The sequence below is a fragment of the Nicotiana sylvestris genome, chromosome 1 (genome assembly GCF_000393655.2).
Source record: "Nicotiana sylvestris chromosome 1, ASM39365v2, whole genome shotgun sequence".
Taxonomy (NCBI): domain Eukaryota; kingdom Viridiplantae; phylum Streptophyta; class Magnoliopsida; order Solanales; family Solanaceae; genus Nicotiana; species Nicotiana sylvestris.
The window spans coordinates 121,572,548-121,588,299 of record NC_091057.1 but is presented as its reverse complement, the minus strand read 5'-3'; the positions used below and the strand labels follow the sequence as shown (position 1 = coordinate 121,588,299).

The 15,752-nt window shown below is 37.5% G+C and overlaps 1 protein-coding gene across 6 annotated transcripts; it reads left to right on the top strand.

Moving 5' to 3' along the window:
- The first annotated feature begins 6,458 nt into the window (after window positions 1–6,458).
- On the top strand, window positions 6,459–14,697 carry LOC104239134 (uncharacterized). Of its 6 annotated transcripts, none has more exons than XM_070167483.1 (18): window positions 6,459–6,957; window positions 7,158–7,232; window positions 8,368–8,481; window positions 8,884–8,943; window positions 10,077–10,142; window positions 10,221–10,316; window positions 10,919–11,002; window positions 11,092–11,210; window positions 11,293–11,394; window positions 11,646–11,762; window positions 12,160–12,228; window positions 12,453–12,519; window positions 12,884–12,937; window positions 13,026–13,118; window positions 13,248–13,307; window positions 13,397–13,435; window positions 13,530–13,654; window positions 14,252–14,697. In XM_070167483.1, exons 2-18 carry the CDS (start codon window positions 7,179–7,181, stop codon window positions 14,271–14,273), a joined length of 1,341 nt encoding a protein of 446 aa, XP_070023584.1. In that variant the 5' UTR covers window positions 6,459–6,957; window positions 7,158–7,178; the 3' UTR covers window positions 14,274–14,697. The 6 variants fall into 6 exon arrangements, 5 of the variants coding, with proteins under 5 accessions (XP_070023584.1, XP_070023592.1, XP_070023597.1 ...); XR_714055.2 differs by having other exon boundaries at window positions 6,463–6,957; window positions 13,561–13,654; window positions 14,252–14,355; XM_070167491.1 differs by lacking the exon at window positions 7,158–7,232 and having other exon boundaries at window positions 6,463–6,957.
- The last annotated feature ends 1,055 nt before the right edge of the window (window positions 14,698–15,752 follow it).

Sequence of the window (15,752 nt, the reverse complement as noted above, 5' to 3'; positions counted from 1 at the left end):
GACCCCTCTACTGAGATGAACTAGCCATACGACGAGGACACTGCCTCCACACATGTCCAAACTCTCCACACTCATAACAACTCCCAGGTGCTGGAGAAGGGGACTGAAGGGAACCCCTCGCACTGGAGTGACTAGCTGATGCACTCGGCATAGAAGAACCCTGAGCTGACGGGGCACGAGATGAACCCTGAGCTGGAAGGGCACTGAGTGATGACTGGCCCCGCTGAGATCCATGATGACCATGACCCGAAGATGCCCCGCGATACTCTAGGCGGGCTGACTGAGCATGCCTGAAAGAACGACCTCTAACATGCTAAAACTGGCCGCTCGAAGAAGCACCACTATAACTGCCAGATCCTCGAGGCTTCTTGGCCTCTCTCTCCTCTCGATCCTGACGGTGAACCGTCTCAATCTCGCGAGAGATATCGACCACCTCCTCGAACGTAGCACCCAACACCCTCTCTCGGGTCATAAGAATACGGAGGTGATAGTTAAGGCCATCAACAAATCTCCTGATCCTCTCACGATCTGTCGGAACCATCCAAATGGCATGACGAGCCAACTCAGAAAACCTCGACTCATACTGTGACACAGTCATATCCCCCTGTTGCAATCACTCAAACTGTCTACGCAGCTCCTCTCTACGGGACTGCGGCACATACTTCTCCAAGAAGAGAGTGAAGAATTGCTGCCAAGTAAGGGGCGCTGCTCCAACCGGCCTACGCCTCTCATACGCCTCCCACCATGTGAAGGCAGCCCCAACAAACTGAAAGGTGGTAAATGTCACACCACTAGTCTCAAGAATCCCTGCTGTACGGAGCATCCGCTGACACTTATCAAGAAAACCCTGGGCATCCTCGCCCTCGGTACCACTGAATGACAGAGGCTAGAGTCTACCAAACCTCTCAAGACGACGTTGCTCATCATCCGGCATAACTGGCACAATAAACTCTTGAGCTGGTGCAACCGGCTGAGCTGGAGGTGCCCCCGATGTCTGTAGTCCCTGCACTACTTGCTCAGGTGTGCGAGCAGCGGGGGTCTGATTGCCTCCCCCGGCCTGTGAAGTAGCTGCTGCTGTAGTGGCTGAACTGCCTGAGCCAGGCTAGTGCAAACTAATAAGATCTGTGCCAAGGCCTCCTGAAGACCCGGAACCACGATAGGCACAACTGGTGCCAGAACTGGTGCTGCTGGAGCATCCATAGTGGGAGCCTGATCCGAAGCTGGGGTAGCCGGTGCATCAATAGGTGCTGCCCTCGCTGCTCTGCCTCTGCCACGTCCACGACCGCGTCTACGGCCCCTGGTGGCCTCAGTGGGTGGCATTGGTGGTCGTCCACCTCGTCCAATAGCTCACGTCCTAACCATCTGTGAGAGAATGGAATATCAGAAGTTTAGTACTCGGACCAACAAGTTCGCACGACAAGAGTTTCAAGAATATGAAATTTTTCCTAAAGGTTCTGCAGCCTCTCGAGGATAAATACAGATGTCTCCGTACCAATCCGCGAGACTCTACTAAACCTGCTCAATACTCGTGAGACCTAAGTAACCTAGGCTCTGATACCAACTTGTCACGACCCAATCCCCAAACCTAGTCGTGATGGCGCCTCTCGTGGAGACAAGGCCAACCAGACCAAAACATAACACCTCTTTTAAATAGTTAATAATCATAAACAGTAGTAACGTATAATTTAATATTCATAAATTGCGGAATTTAATGATAATAACAGTAGGAACCATCCCGACATAGCCCAAACCGGGGTGTCACAAGTCATGAGCTACTATACATCTGCTATAGGTCTACAAAGTACGGAATCCGATACAACAGCCTGAAGAAAACTTAAATGATAGAGGATAAGAGAGACAAGGGGCTGCGGACGTCAACAGCTACCTCGTAACTCCAAATCATTGCCTAGCCTGGAAGGAATCAACACTCAAGTGCGGACTCTGCTATACCTGAATCTACACACACGGTGCAGAGAGTAATGTGAGTACTCCGACTTAGTGAGTAATAATTACAAATAATGGCTGAAAGTATGAAAACACGTAAAGGCACAAAGCAATTCCATATCAGCAGTAAAATCACTTAAAACAGTAAATCAGTGAAGAAATCAAATGATATTCCTTTTTAAAACAAGTAAAACAGGTAATTAACAAGTAGAAATCCGCCCCTCGGACACAGTATCAATCGCTCAGCATAGTATCAGCCCATCGGGCTCACTCTCAGTACAGTATCAGCCCCTCGGGCTTCCACACAATCACTCAGCATAATGGTCAGCCATTGTTACCTGACCAAATTGCATCATACAATGTCATTGTTACCACTGTTTCAAATCACATGGGTACCCGCGCTCACTGTGGGTGTGTAGACTCCGGAGGGGCCCATTACGGCCCAAGCGCTATATTAAGCCACCTCGTGGCATCATCACTCAGCATATCCTCACATCACTCAAGCCACCGCATGGCATAAATAGTATCTCAGGCCCTCGACCTCATATCACTCAGCATATCCTCACATATGACCCTCGGCCTCACTCAGTCCAGAAATCATCATAATCCCATTGGGCATTAGTAAAACAGTAGTTCTCAGCCCAAAACATGATGTAGAAATATCATTTAAGTTTCAAATCTGAGTAAAAGTGGCTGGGTTTGTAAAACAGTAGATATCAACAGGACTGAGTTCAAATAATAAGTCAAGTAGTGAGGAAACAGTGATAAAAATTCCCGAAGGTTCAAATAGTTGGCACGAAGCCCAAATATGGCAATCAGCCCAAATCATGATGATAACAAATGAATTTCAGTCAAATATTCGGTAAAATCAGCAATCGGGATGGACCAAGTCACAATCCCCAGTAGTGAAAGACCCTACGCTCATCATCCAGCGCGTATCTTGCCTCAATATAGCACTACGATGTGCAATCCGGGGTTTCACACCCTCAGGACATCATTTACAACCATTACTCACCTCGAACTAGCTAATTCTCTAGCTCGCGACGCATTTTCCCCTCGAATTGGCCTCCACACGCGTCGAATCTATCCAAAATCAGAACGAATACGTCACAATATGCTAAGGGAACAAAGCCCAAGCGAAAACATTCGAAAAATATCAAAAATCTCGAAATTAGCAAAACCCGAGCCCCGGGCCCACATCTCAAAATCGGGTAAAATTTACATTTTCAAAATCCCCATACCCCCACGAGTCTAACCATACCAAAATTATCCAATTCCGATACCATTTGGTCCTTCAAATCATCATTTTATATTTTTGAAAGGTTTCACAATTTTCTTCCCAAATTCCATCTCAAATCACGAATTAAATGATGAATTCAGTTGATAGATTCATGTATTCTAGCCAAATCTGAGTTAAAATCACTTACCCCGATGAATTTCTTGAAAAACCTTCGAAAAATCGCCAAAATCCGAGCTCTCTAGGTCAAAATATTAAATAAAACCCAAAACCTCGTATTTATAGGTACCCCTCAGGTATCAGCTACTGCGGGCCGCACCAAAACTCACGCGGTCCACGCAAGCCAGTGCGGTCCGCGCAAAGGCAACGTGCGGCTGCACAGGCCTCCCTCTACAGTGACAAACTTTAGTATTTTGGCCATAAATTTTGCTGCAGATGTCCAAATTGCTATATCTTTACCTTTCGGAAAACTGGACACGAAGGGCTACAACTTTTGTTTTTGAATCACCTCAAAATTACTTGTGGATCAAAAGATATGAGCTTCCTAAGTAGGACCAACGGAATGTTCTTCACCGCGGCCGCACACCATTTTGTGCGGTCCGCGCGACGCCTACCGTGGCCGCGCCCGCTTTTGTGCGGGCCGCACAGCACTCACCGCGGGCGCACTCATTTTTGTGCGGACCGCATGGGTGAGTTCTGGGGCCTGCAACCCCTGTAGACCTGCTACAACTATGATTTTTGCACTAAAACATCCCGGAACCTTCCCGGAACTCCCGGAACTTCAAACCAATTGTACCAACACATCTCATGACATCGTTCAAACTTGCTCAAAACTTCGGAATGCTCACAACAACATCAAATCACCAATTTAACATAGGATTCAGGCCTAAGAACTCCAAGAACTCTTAAATTATGCTTTCGATCAAAAGGTCTATCAAATCTCGGCCGAATGACCTGAAATTTTGCACACACATCCCAAATGACACAATGAAGCTACTGCAACTCTCGGAATTCCATTCCGACCCCTATATCAAAATCTCGCCTATCAACCGGAATTTGCCAAAATATCAATTTCGCCAATTCAAGCCTAAATCTTCTCTACAACTCCAAAACCCATTCCGATCGCGCTCCTAAGTCACAAATCACCTCCCGAAGCTAACCGAACCATCGGAACTCACTTCCGAGCCTTCTAACACATAAGTCAACATCGGATTGACTTTTCCAACTTAAGCCTTCTTAAAAGAGACTAAGTGTCTCATTTCTTACCAAATCCTCTCTGAACTCGAACTAATAAACTCGATCACATAAAACACGGATAACGAAGCGTAAAGAAGCTGAAATGGGGGAAATGGATCGGTAACTCATGAGACGACTGGCCGGGTCGTCACAAAATTATTGTCATAATATTTATTGAGCTTCTCTAAAAAATATTGTTGTTTTCAGGGTATACTCTACCTATTGAATTTGAATTAATGCCATAACTTTCCTTCACTCAATTCAACCAAGCAATTAGTGAATAAATTTATCAAAAGTACAATATATAAGTAACAACACATATATAGTACTAATAAATAACTTCAGCATTTGTATTACCTGAAAAGTGACATTATAGATAACAACTTACTAGTTGTAACTTATGCATCATTCATATAAAATACTTAAAAATGGTAAGTCAATAGCGAACATCAAGTAGATCATAGATACTCGAAAATACCTCTTCTAGTAGTCATACTAATCACTGTTTGCTTTCAAATGATACAATCATAAATTATGAAGTATACTTTCTTAATAGCTGGTTTGTTTTCCGAATTTCAAAGAAGTAATTAATCAACCTAGATATTTCAAAGAAGTATCTCTTGTTTTATATAACATATCCTTGGTTACCACGACATGCATCATATCAACAATTAACTGCTGCTATAGTTTTCACATATAGAACTTCGAAAATTTCATTCCGTTCATGTGATATAAAAGATGTAATATTAATATGTGCTTATGCAATACAAGTGTAGTACGAAGTTGTGTGCATATAAGATATTAAAGGAATGACAAGTATAAAATAATCATACATTCTTACGTTTCATTACTTACCATATGTAGTTTCCCTTTACATCTAACCATGAGATGATATGTATGACTTCTAATTGCAATTTTTCTGGATGTAGGAAATTTTTTGTAGATATATATACAGTTGGTTAGAGACTCGTGCTGATAACGCATTATGAAATATAACTCAAAGTAACAATATGGAACAAGGAAATAAAAGCAATTAGTAAAACATGAACAAGAAATGGAAATAGAGAGAAGGAAGAGTTTTTCTTCTTCAATTGTGTGTATTTTCCTATCTATTATAAGACATTTATATATGCATAAAAAGTGAAGAAAATATATCATGGAATATGTCATTGAACATACAAAATATATCATTGAATATGTCATTAAACATTTGAGATGAAGATTATGGAAGACGAGTAGACATCTACCATAATGTGATATTTATCATAACACACGCCACCTTATTCCAAAATTATTTCAATTTAATTCCCATTTAATCCAATAATTGAAGCCTTTCAAAGTCACGTTAGCTCCACTATACCTTTCTTTGCAATGTTATTTAATAACTAATCATTTTAGTAATCTTCGACCAAATCAATAAAACTTTTAAATATTAGGATGCTGCGCCTTACATAGAATTAAAATCAAGATTGTGAAAAATTGTCAAACCAAACCAATAATATCTAATCAAAAACGTTAACTTCCACTTATTCCTTATAGAATGTCAAACAAATAAAATATTCCATAAAAACAAGAACAATAAATTCGATACAGGCAAACATCACTTTTAACCCGTCGCCAAATTTATTTTCATTGGATAGTCACAAAAATATATAAAATTTATATTTTTATTATATAACACACCTATATATATGTATTATTTTTCCTAATTTTGTACAACGGAAATACCATTAACCATATCCAACTGTCACATCTATACATTAAAAAACTTACTATCCTTTTCCTTCTAACAAATTCCATCAATTCATTTCTCATTTTAGCAAGACATTAACCTTTTTACTAAAGCAAAGGATTACTTAAATTAAACTTATGGATTAGCATAACATAACTGGACAATAACTATTCCACGACCGCCAGTGGGCTCCACTAATCACGTGGCAATAGTAAGTAGCGAGTAGAGAAGGTTTTTACTACTCGCGAGAAGACAGGTTGGTCACGTCCAAGAACGACTATACAAATCCGTGTAACTCGGGTTCAAGCATTTCAAGAATACTTTGTTTTTCTCAAGTGTTTTTTCTCTTAAGTTGAATTCTTGTACTTCTGTCTTCTTCTTCATTAAAAAACCGGACACTCTTTCTTCTATTTATCTCAACACCTATACATATTGGTAATGGTGGGATTTTATTTTTTGTTTTTAAATTAAAGGTTTGAAGGTGTGGGGAAGAGGGAGGGACAGCGTTTGAGCAGTTTTTGAAAGTGACTGAATATGCAAAATACCTATCCTTTTTGTTCCTTCTTTCTATAGACTTTGGGTTCTATTTTTGACGCGTTGCTTTTCTATAAGGACTATTGGACTTTCTTCATTCTATTGATTGAAAAGCTCCAATTTTTAAAAGTCTATCTTTTTGTCCTTCCTTCTTTTCTTTCTTTCTTCTTTTCTTTCTTTCTTCTGCTTCTTTTGAGCATATCTGATATCAAAAACCCGTCGTGTGTACTTGTTTTGGAGCTTCATTAATGCAAAGATGAAGTCTTTGAACACTGTAAGTAACCCCTTTTCTTCAGTTGTCTTGGATTAGTGGGTGGGTGGGTGGTGGTGGGGGTACTTTTCAAGTTGCATGCTACTAGAATTTATGTATGTACTGTTACAGTTTGAAGTTCAAACTTATCCTTTCTTTAATCATTTTGAGGTTGTTTGTGTCTTTTTATGTAGTTACAGTATTTTTGTTTTGTTGGTTTCCAGTGATTGAGGTTGACGTGGTTAATGCTGTTTCTGGGGTTGGTGAAAAGCAAGGGAAGAGTAAACAACAGTAAAAATGTCATTTTTATAACAAAAGTTTTCTATTTTGTCTGTTTGTTTCAAGTTATTGGGAAATTGAAGGTTCTTATTAGAATTACATGGTTAATTTAAGTGTTCCAGGAATTTTTTCAAAATTATGGGGATTTGAAGGAAAATAAGAAGCATTGAACTGGGCAACTTAGAATTATATATTGATATGATAAGAAGAAGGGTCAATAGTGTCGCTTCTATCCGAATTTGTGTCCTTTGTAAATGTTTGTAAGTAAAGGGAGGAATAGGCAGTAGTACTTGTTATGGTCCCGCTTCTATTTCTTTCACTTTGTACTGAAGAAGCAAAAGTTAATTTGAGCATCTGGATAACTAGATTGTCTCCTAGTGGCAAAACTCAAATACTTTCAGTTAGGTTTTATTTAAAACTTTTTAAGAGTTTAATTCTTTTATTTTAGTCGTTGGACTTAATTAAACTAGATAATGGATACTGACATTAGAATTATGAAACATAATGAACTTTGTTTGATAATAAGTACTAGCAGTAGTTTTCAAGGAAAGGTTAGGGTGTTATTCTGTTATTCTATGATTGGATATTATCTAAAGGTTGCAATAGCCAAAAGCATAAGGTTGAGGGTCAAAACCAATTCCAGTTTGTGTGTGGCAAATTTGTTAAGGATTCATGTAAACTTTGTAAGACATTTTTAGTAAAACCTCTATGGTGTGCTACTATTAAACTGGCGTTAACTTAAGACGGGATACTTCACCAAGTCATCCTGGAGACTCATTCTACTATGTTAAACAAAAAAGACATATGAGTTAACGATTCATCAAGATACTCTCTCTATCCTGGTTTTAATGTCCAAGGTTGACTTTGTATGACTAACAATATGAAAGTTTAAAATTTGTCTGTTTAAAGTTTTTTTTTTTTTTAATTTCTTTTTATGAATGGTAACTTAAAATTTATCTGTTAAAAGATCATAGGAAAAACTGGGCAGCATATAACTTTATTCATTATACAATAGTATTTGAGAGTTTTCAGTTCAGGAAAGTGGATATGTAGTTTGGATGGGGAGAACACTAATATTTCATTGCTAAACATTTAAGACTATGGAATTTGTTTTCCTATTTAACGAGGTATCTTGTACTCATTCCATTTTTTCAGGTTTCTGTGCCTGATCCTAAAAGTAGATCATGTATCTGCAGCCTCTTCATGACTGTTGCTTTAATTTTTGGTGTCTACTTCACTGGAAGTGCTTTGATGGCTAAGGATTTCAGGGTATAAATTAGTTATTACATTCAATTTGAGTGATTTTACTATTAACCGCTTTAATTCGTGTATAATCTACTAGAAATTATTTTCCTCACCTACTTGAATGATTTGGTTGATTGAAGTGTTAAATTTGTTATCACTTGCACTCATCCTGCAAAAGCAAGTTAACTGGCATCGAAATTTTATTATCTTCAAAAGGGACGGACTACCGTAGATGTTTCTGCTCAGATGCATTTCAGAATTTTAGTTAGGGACATTTAGGCTTGTAGACCTTCAGCTATGTTGTTCCTTCTATAACAAAACTGACATTCATTATATTTTGGTGTAATGTCTCAGCTTCTTGTTTAATATGACAGAAAACAGGTACTTTGGTACTGAATGCTTAACTACTAATTTGAATTTTTGTAGGCATTTTCAGGTTTGACAGTGAACCATGCACAGAAGAATGGACAATGCAGAAAATGCGAGGTTTGTTTCTTCAGAAGACGGAATTTTGCCGATGTGTTGTTAGCTTTTCTGAATTCGACTCTTCCTATTTCTGGTTATACTCACCAAAATCTACATCATTGAGAACCCTTGGTTTTAGTCTGAGTTTTTTTTTCTTCAAATCACCATGGATTTCATTAAATCACCATGGAAGAGTATAGGCATTCTTGCCTATCAAGGCGATGCAACAATCTATGCAAAACCTTGTTCTTTCTTTGCAATGAGAGCATAAATGATACAAAACATTTTTCAAATTTGTCGAGCTCTTCTAGTTTCCTTGAATTATCTATTCCTTTTATTCTAAATTGTCCAGAAAGGTGTATGGGCTAGCTTTCGCTAACTGGCCATAGTCTTTTCCCTTTCAATTTGTTGCTTTTCTATACAAGAGTTTCTAAACTATACCGAGAGACCACAACTAGGAAGTGAGAAACTCGTAAAAGTGGAAGTGAGACGTACCACTTTTTTCTCCCTCATGTCCTCCCTTCCTAACATTGTATAGACTGCGTTTTAGCTTTTCTGTGTTCTATAGCTTCAGTTTTTTCTTTTTTTATGTTACCATATGAACTATCTGTTTGAATGTAGGACTTTGTTATTACTTGCATTAGACTTCATAATGTTCTTCTAGTGCTTTGCTGCTCCTGAGGATTTGAAGAGAGGGTGTTGTGAAAGTTTTTCTCTTTACTCTTCCTGAGTTCCTTCACCTACGCTTGCTACGAGAGCAAGAACTCGACGAAAATATGGACAGTCTGTTTTACTTGCTTTTGGATTTAAATTAATGGTTTATACCCCTTTAATTTAGTTTCTGGAAAGGGTTAAATATATTAGAACAAAGCTTAAGAGGCACAACTTAGTTAGAGATTTCTCTTTTATGCAGAAAATGTCTAGTTCTCTTTAGTACTTCACCTTTGAGATGGAAGATTTCAAGTTTAACTGATGTATCTGGAAGAACATAAGTAATTCAGGTCGAGAGTCTTGAGACTAGTCTAACTTCGATTGATTTGGGATATATAGTCATTTGCTGCATAAAAGAGAAATCTAACTTCGATTGATTTGGGATATATAGTCCTACAGTTGCAGGATTCACCATGAGTTAACCTCTGAACTTCATTAATTAGGTACCCCCGAGACAGGAAAAAGAAGAGAGTCACGTGACAGAGAATATGCAAAATAATAAATGCCAGGTTTGAGGAGCAGTGCTAGTATTTAATTTGGTTTTTGATCTTTGGCTTCTTTGAAGGTTCTCATATTATTACTCACAGAAAAAATGCAGGCCATTAGGGAGTGAGGCACTCCCAGAAGGAATTGTTTCTAAAACTACGAACCTGGAAATGCGACCATTGTGGGGAGATGTTGAGGTAACTAATTATTTCGGTCTATGATTATCCACGAGTTTTTTGGCATTTCACGTGATTATCTATAATCTTTGGTTCATTGCATGGGAATGATTATGATTTCATGGATCATCCATGTATACTCCATCCTTTTGTGTGCTTTTTTAAATACTTGGATTTTATCAGTTGATGTGTTCGGAAAGCCTTAGGTTTTCTTTTTGACGAGTTTTTATGGAAAGCTTTCAGTCTTGACTATGCTGGTCAAGGAAGGTCATGAAGGCCGTGCACAATTATCCTTAGGTGGTAAAGTGGATGGCCAAAAGGAATATGTTCATCAATGTGATCACTCAGACACTATATATATATATATATATATGTATTTTTTTTTTTTTGTGTGTGTACCTACATATGTGTGTATGATGCTATATCCTGTGTGTAATTTTGGTTTGCGAACCGAAGAGTGGTTCTCAAGAAATATGGCAAAAGTTCTGGACCTGTAAATTTTTCATGAATTTTTACCGTATCATTTCCCTCGCCCACAAGCTGAATTGTTTTACTGGCTGAACTCTTTCTGGTATTTTTCAATGCTTTTGTGTTTGGTTATGATGCATTACTTTCATATTCAGAAGAAGTCTCCACATTCAGTTAACTTGTTGGGGATTGCAGTTGGAATAAAACAAAAAGAGATGGTGAACGAAATTGTTAAGAAGGTTATGATTCTTAATCTTTTGCTTACTGTTTAGCTTGTGAATGTCATCTTAATATCTGCATCTTAAATTGTTTATGTAACTTGTTGCAGTTTCTTGAACATGACTTTGTTGTGATGCTTTTTCACTATGATGGAGTGGTGGATAAGTGGAATGATTTAGATTGGAGTAGCCGTGTCTTACATGTCTCTGCTATGAACCAAACAAAATGGTAAAGTTCGTTCCTATCAACTTTTTTATTATTGATTACTGGAGTTGCCTGCAGTTTTTCACTAATTTAACTCTCCATATAGGTGGTTCGCGAAGAGGTTTCTACACCCAGATATAGTTTCTGAGTACGACTACATTTTCTTGTGGGATGAGGACCTAGGAGTTGAAAACTTCCATCCAGAAAAGTAAGTCTGTCTAACAATGCAGTCTTCTATATCGTTGCGGAGTTCAGAGTAGAGAAACTGTTGGGTGCTTAAGTGACAACAGTTTGATTACTGAACTTATATTTTCGTACTAAAAAAAGTTACCAATGATTGATGATTGAGCAGATTCAAAGAAAAAGTTTTGTGATGTAATTTTACATGCAAAAAATAACCTACGTGGATTAGGTTAGTTGGTAACAAAATAATGTTCTCACTGCGAACGGTTTATTCAGGTACATATCTATTGTTAGAGAAGAAGGGCTGGAGATATCACAGCCAGCACTTGATGCTAGTAAATCAGAGGTACATCATCATATTACTGTACGCAGAGGGAGATCCAAGGTGCACAGGTTAGACAGATTTTTTATTGTTCACTTAATGGGACAGTAAATTAATCTTATTTAAGTTGAAGCACTACTCGTAGCTGAAGCATCCCTGTTCCCTATACTCGCGAAACAAGCTCACAGACCAAAGGATTTAACCCCCTTTTGAGTTTGAGATACTGAGACTGAAACGGAAAGTTCCATTCCAGTTAGAAAATCAAAAAAATACCGTTAACCCATATGTGCTATGTAGCTGGCAGTAGTGTGTTTTCCTGCAACCAGGCTTTACAGTACGGACATCACTTCGCTCTAGGTTCTAGCATTTGGGAAAAAGTTAAATTTCTGATATTATTTTTGTCTATTTGCTTTGGCATGTACATTGTCTCGTTCCAAAAGCTGACTGGTAATTTCTTCGCTTTGATAGGAGGTTCTACAGATTAAATAGAAGTGGCCAAAGGTGTGATAACAACAGCACTGCACCTCCTTGCGTGGGGTAAACAACTGCAAGTTTTTGTTTTCTTCTCAATGTAATATTATCTGATAACAAGTTTCTCCGAACTAAGTCTATCTGCTTTGACGCTTCTTTTATTTATAGCTCAGATGTCTTATTATGGTTAGAAATAAAAACAACATTGTCTTTTCATTTTTATTAAATCTGTTGTGCAGGTGGGTAAATCTGCTTTGACGCTTCTTTTATTTGTTGTTGTTGTTGTGCAGGTGGGTAGAAATGATGGCTCCTGTATTCTCAAAAGCTGCCTGGCGTTGTGCTTGGTATATGGTCCAGGTACCGGAGCTTTTATTATTTCCAGTGGTTAACAAGCTAATCAGCTGACTCGTGAATTGGTGAATACAATTGTTCCAAATTTTTTACTAATTAACTGGACAGGAACCGCAAACCACTGCTTTATCTTTTTTTTTTTTTTTTGGGTTATTTCCCTTTTCTTTTGCCTTTTTACTGTTGTCTCCTCCATGATTCTGTATGTGGTTAAAAATGTGTACGCTAATAAACATGATTATCTATTGCTCCTTATGTTTATAGCATATCACGTTACCTTTTTAGTCCTCACAAAGACCTGCTCAGTTGTGATATACTAGTAATTTTAACTGAAACTTGCAGCCGTCTTAAACTACCTGTTCTTTCGCTGCAGAATGACCTGATCCATGCATGGGGCTTGGATATGAAGCTCGGTTATTGTGCGCAGGCAAATTCCTAGTTAGAAGTTTTAAATAACTAATGTTCTGTTTCGCGTCTCTTCTGGCATGATACTAATATGTGTTATTAGTTCTCAGGGTGATCGTACAAGGAAAGTCGGTGTGGTTGATGCAGAGTACATAACTCATTTGGCTGTCCCTTCTTTGGGTGGTAATTCAGATGTAGAAATGGCAAGTAGTTCTTTCCCTTCATTGATAATTGATCCTGTCCGCACATTTTTTGATGAAATTTTAACACTATAGGGCAATATGATGATAAGTGTTTGGCTTGTGTAACACTTCTGTTTCTAATTTGTGTAGGTAAACAAAGAATTGGATCATTCACTTCAAGGGAAGAACTTAACTGATTCTGATCCATTGGTATGATCTGCAGATCTTACCTGCTTAATTACATAAGTATTCTGCCTTTGGTTTTTCTTAAAAAAGAGAAATTTCTTTTGGAATTGCAGGCCAATCCATCTTTTGAGAAATTTGATAATAGGTCTTTGGTAAGTTCAAATTCTACTTCATAAAGCATTTCTTTTGTGATGTCCATACGAAATAGATACGCGTAGCTTTTTTAACATTTTCCTTCAACACTAGCCAGAAGTACCAGTAGTTCATTTGTTATTAGGTTGCCGTTGTGCACGGTTAAAAAAAAAAGGGAGGCCCAATGCACAAAGCATCCTGCATTTACGCAAGTCCGGGGAAAGGCCGCATCCCAAGAGGTGAGATGTAGACAACCATTGTGATGTCCATACTAAAGAGATACGCATAGCTGTTTTAACATTTTCCTTCAAGGCTAGCCAGAAGCACCAGTAGTTCATTTGTTGTTAGGTTGCCGTTGTACACGGTAAAAAAAAAAAGGTAATCCGGGGCATAAAGCATCCCGCATTTACGCACGAAGGCAGAGCCACGATTTGAAGTTTATGGATTCTTGAATCTTATCTGTTTAAGTTAGTGAGTCTAAATTAATAAATCTTACATATTCGATGAATTTATTAAAACATATACATGGTTTGGACAAAAGCTACCGAGTTCGGCCGAACCCGTAAGTCCTGTTCTAGCTCCGTCCTTGTTTACACAAGTCCGGGGAAGGGCTGCATCCCAAGGGGTGTGATGTAGACATGCTACCCTAATGCAAGCAGTAGTGGCTGCTTCCCCTGCTCGACCCTTTATCTATAGATCACACGGAGACAACTTTATCGTTGCATTAAGACTCCCCTTCAAACGGAGTATGGGCGACGAAATCTTGTGCATTTTTAGCAACTCTTTGCTGCAGAATCCTTCTTCTCATGTTCATTGTGTTTAATGACATTATGCAGGTCAGAAGACAATCATATATAGAAATGAAGATTTTTCGAGATAGATGGCGTAAAGCTACCAAGGAAGATCAATGTTGGGTTGATCCATTTCAAAGTCAAGAAAATGGAAGAACAGCCACATACACATAATGACATTCTCAGAAGCTGCTATACATTCAGTTATCTATACATTTGTGTACAGAAGTTTGATTGCCTCAAGAGTAAATAAATACCATACAAGACTGATAGAAATTCAGACTTCATATTATTTTCTTTTTTCCATTAGCAATAATTTTTCTTTCTCACATATTTTGGACTTTCCAATTTGCTCTATAGAGAATTTGTGTATTTGTAATTATCATTTTTTGTACCTAAGAATAATGCCAATGTTATGTATATGTTTATGACATTCAATTTGATAACATTTACCGGGTCATTAATAACATTATTGGTGTTAATTCTTTCAATTCTCTTATCATTTTGTGTTATGCCTCGTTTAAAATGAATATGTATGTAATATCTAGCAAATCTTATGTTTCTCACTTTTATGGCTCGACTTTGTGTAATATGTAGTGTTCAACATTATTCAAAATTTCTCATCTTCAAGTGTATTTATATTCAAATGTTGTATTTGTAATATAGGGGGTTAATTGAAATTGAGTGACACAAGACCTGTTAGTGTAGCATAGTCATGTTTATATATTTCTAAGGTTTTCTCAAAAAAGAAAAATATTAAAAATAACAGAAACAAACTATTAGTTTGATTGATTTAACAATCCGTGCATAAGTAGAAAAAAAGGGGGGAAGATTAAGAAATGAAAAATGTAATTAAATTAACCAAAAAATAAATAAATTGATATCGTTACTTTTGATAGGAAATAACATATCGTGATGTGAAAATGAAAGCGCATCATGCTTAATCACCTCTAAGGGTATTCATAAGCACTAATAATTTTTTGTTTAATTGCTTTATTTTTGAATTGCAATGCATTTCTCATGCTTTATTTAAATAAACAAAAGGAACAATAAGTCGATTTGTCTAGTGATGAAAAGGGGGCAGGCATTTGGGCAGTTTGGATTCGATACAAAAATTTTAGTTTGGATTTTTGGTTTCAGATTGAAAAAATATCAATCCAAATCCAATCCAAATAAGCTCGGATTAGATTGGATTAAGTTCGATTTTTGATTAATCGATTTAGATATTTCAAATTTTCGATTTTGAGCCTATAAGTTAAGATATTATTTCTTATTATAAAAATAACATCCAAATGAAATAATCAAGTTAAATTGCCTAACAAGTTCATCATTCTCATTGCAATTCATCCAAATAAAGTATTCAAATAATGAAATCATCATCAAAGAAATACAACATATACATTAATAAAACTGATAAAAATTAGCTATAGTAAAACCATATCCAAATAAAGAGTATTCTAATTGTATGGGTCAAATCTGCTTTAAAATAGTTAAGATAAGATAACACTAAAAAAAAGAATCCTCGAGCCGTTGTTAATCGAGCTGT

Bases quoted from the DNA above. Each gene is read 5' to 3' on its own strand.
- LOC104239134 (XM_070167483.1), top strand. From the start codon at position 7,179: ATGCTGTTTCTGGGGTTGGTGAAAAGCAAGGGAAGAGTAAACAACAGT. The intron at 11,763-12,159 runs GTTAGACAGATT...TCGCTTTGATAG, and splicing joins GGGAGATCCAAGGTGCACAG to GAGGTTCTACAGATTAAATA. The intron at 12,229-12,452 runs GTAAACAACTGC...GTTGTTGTGCAG, and splicing joins ACTGCACCTCCTTGCGTGGG to GTGGGTAGAAATGATGGCTC.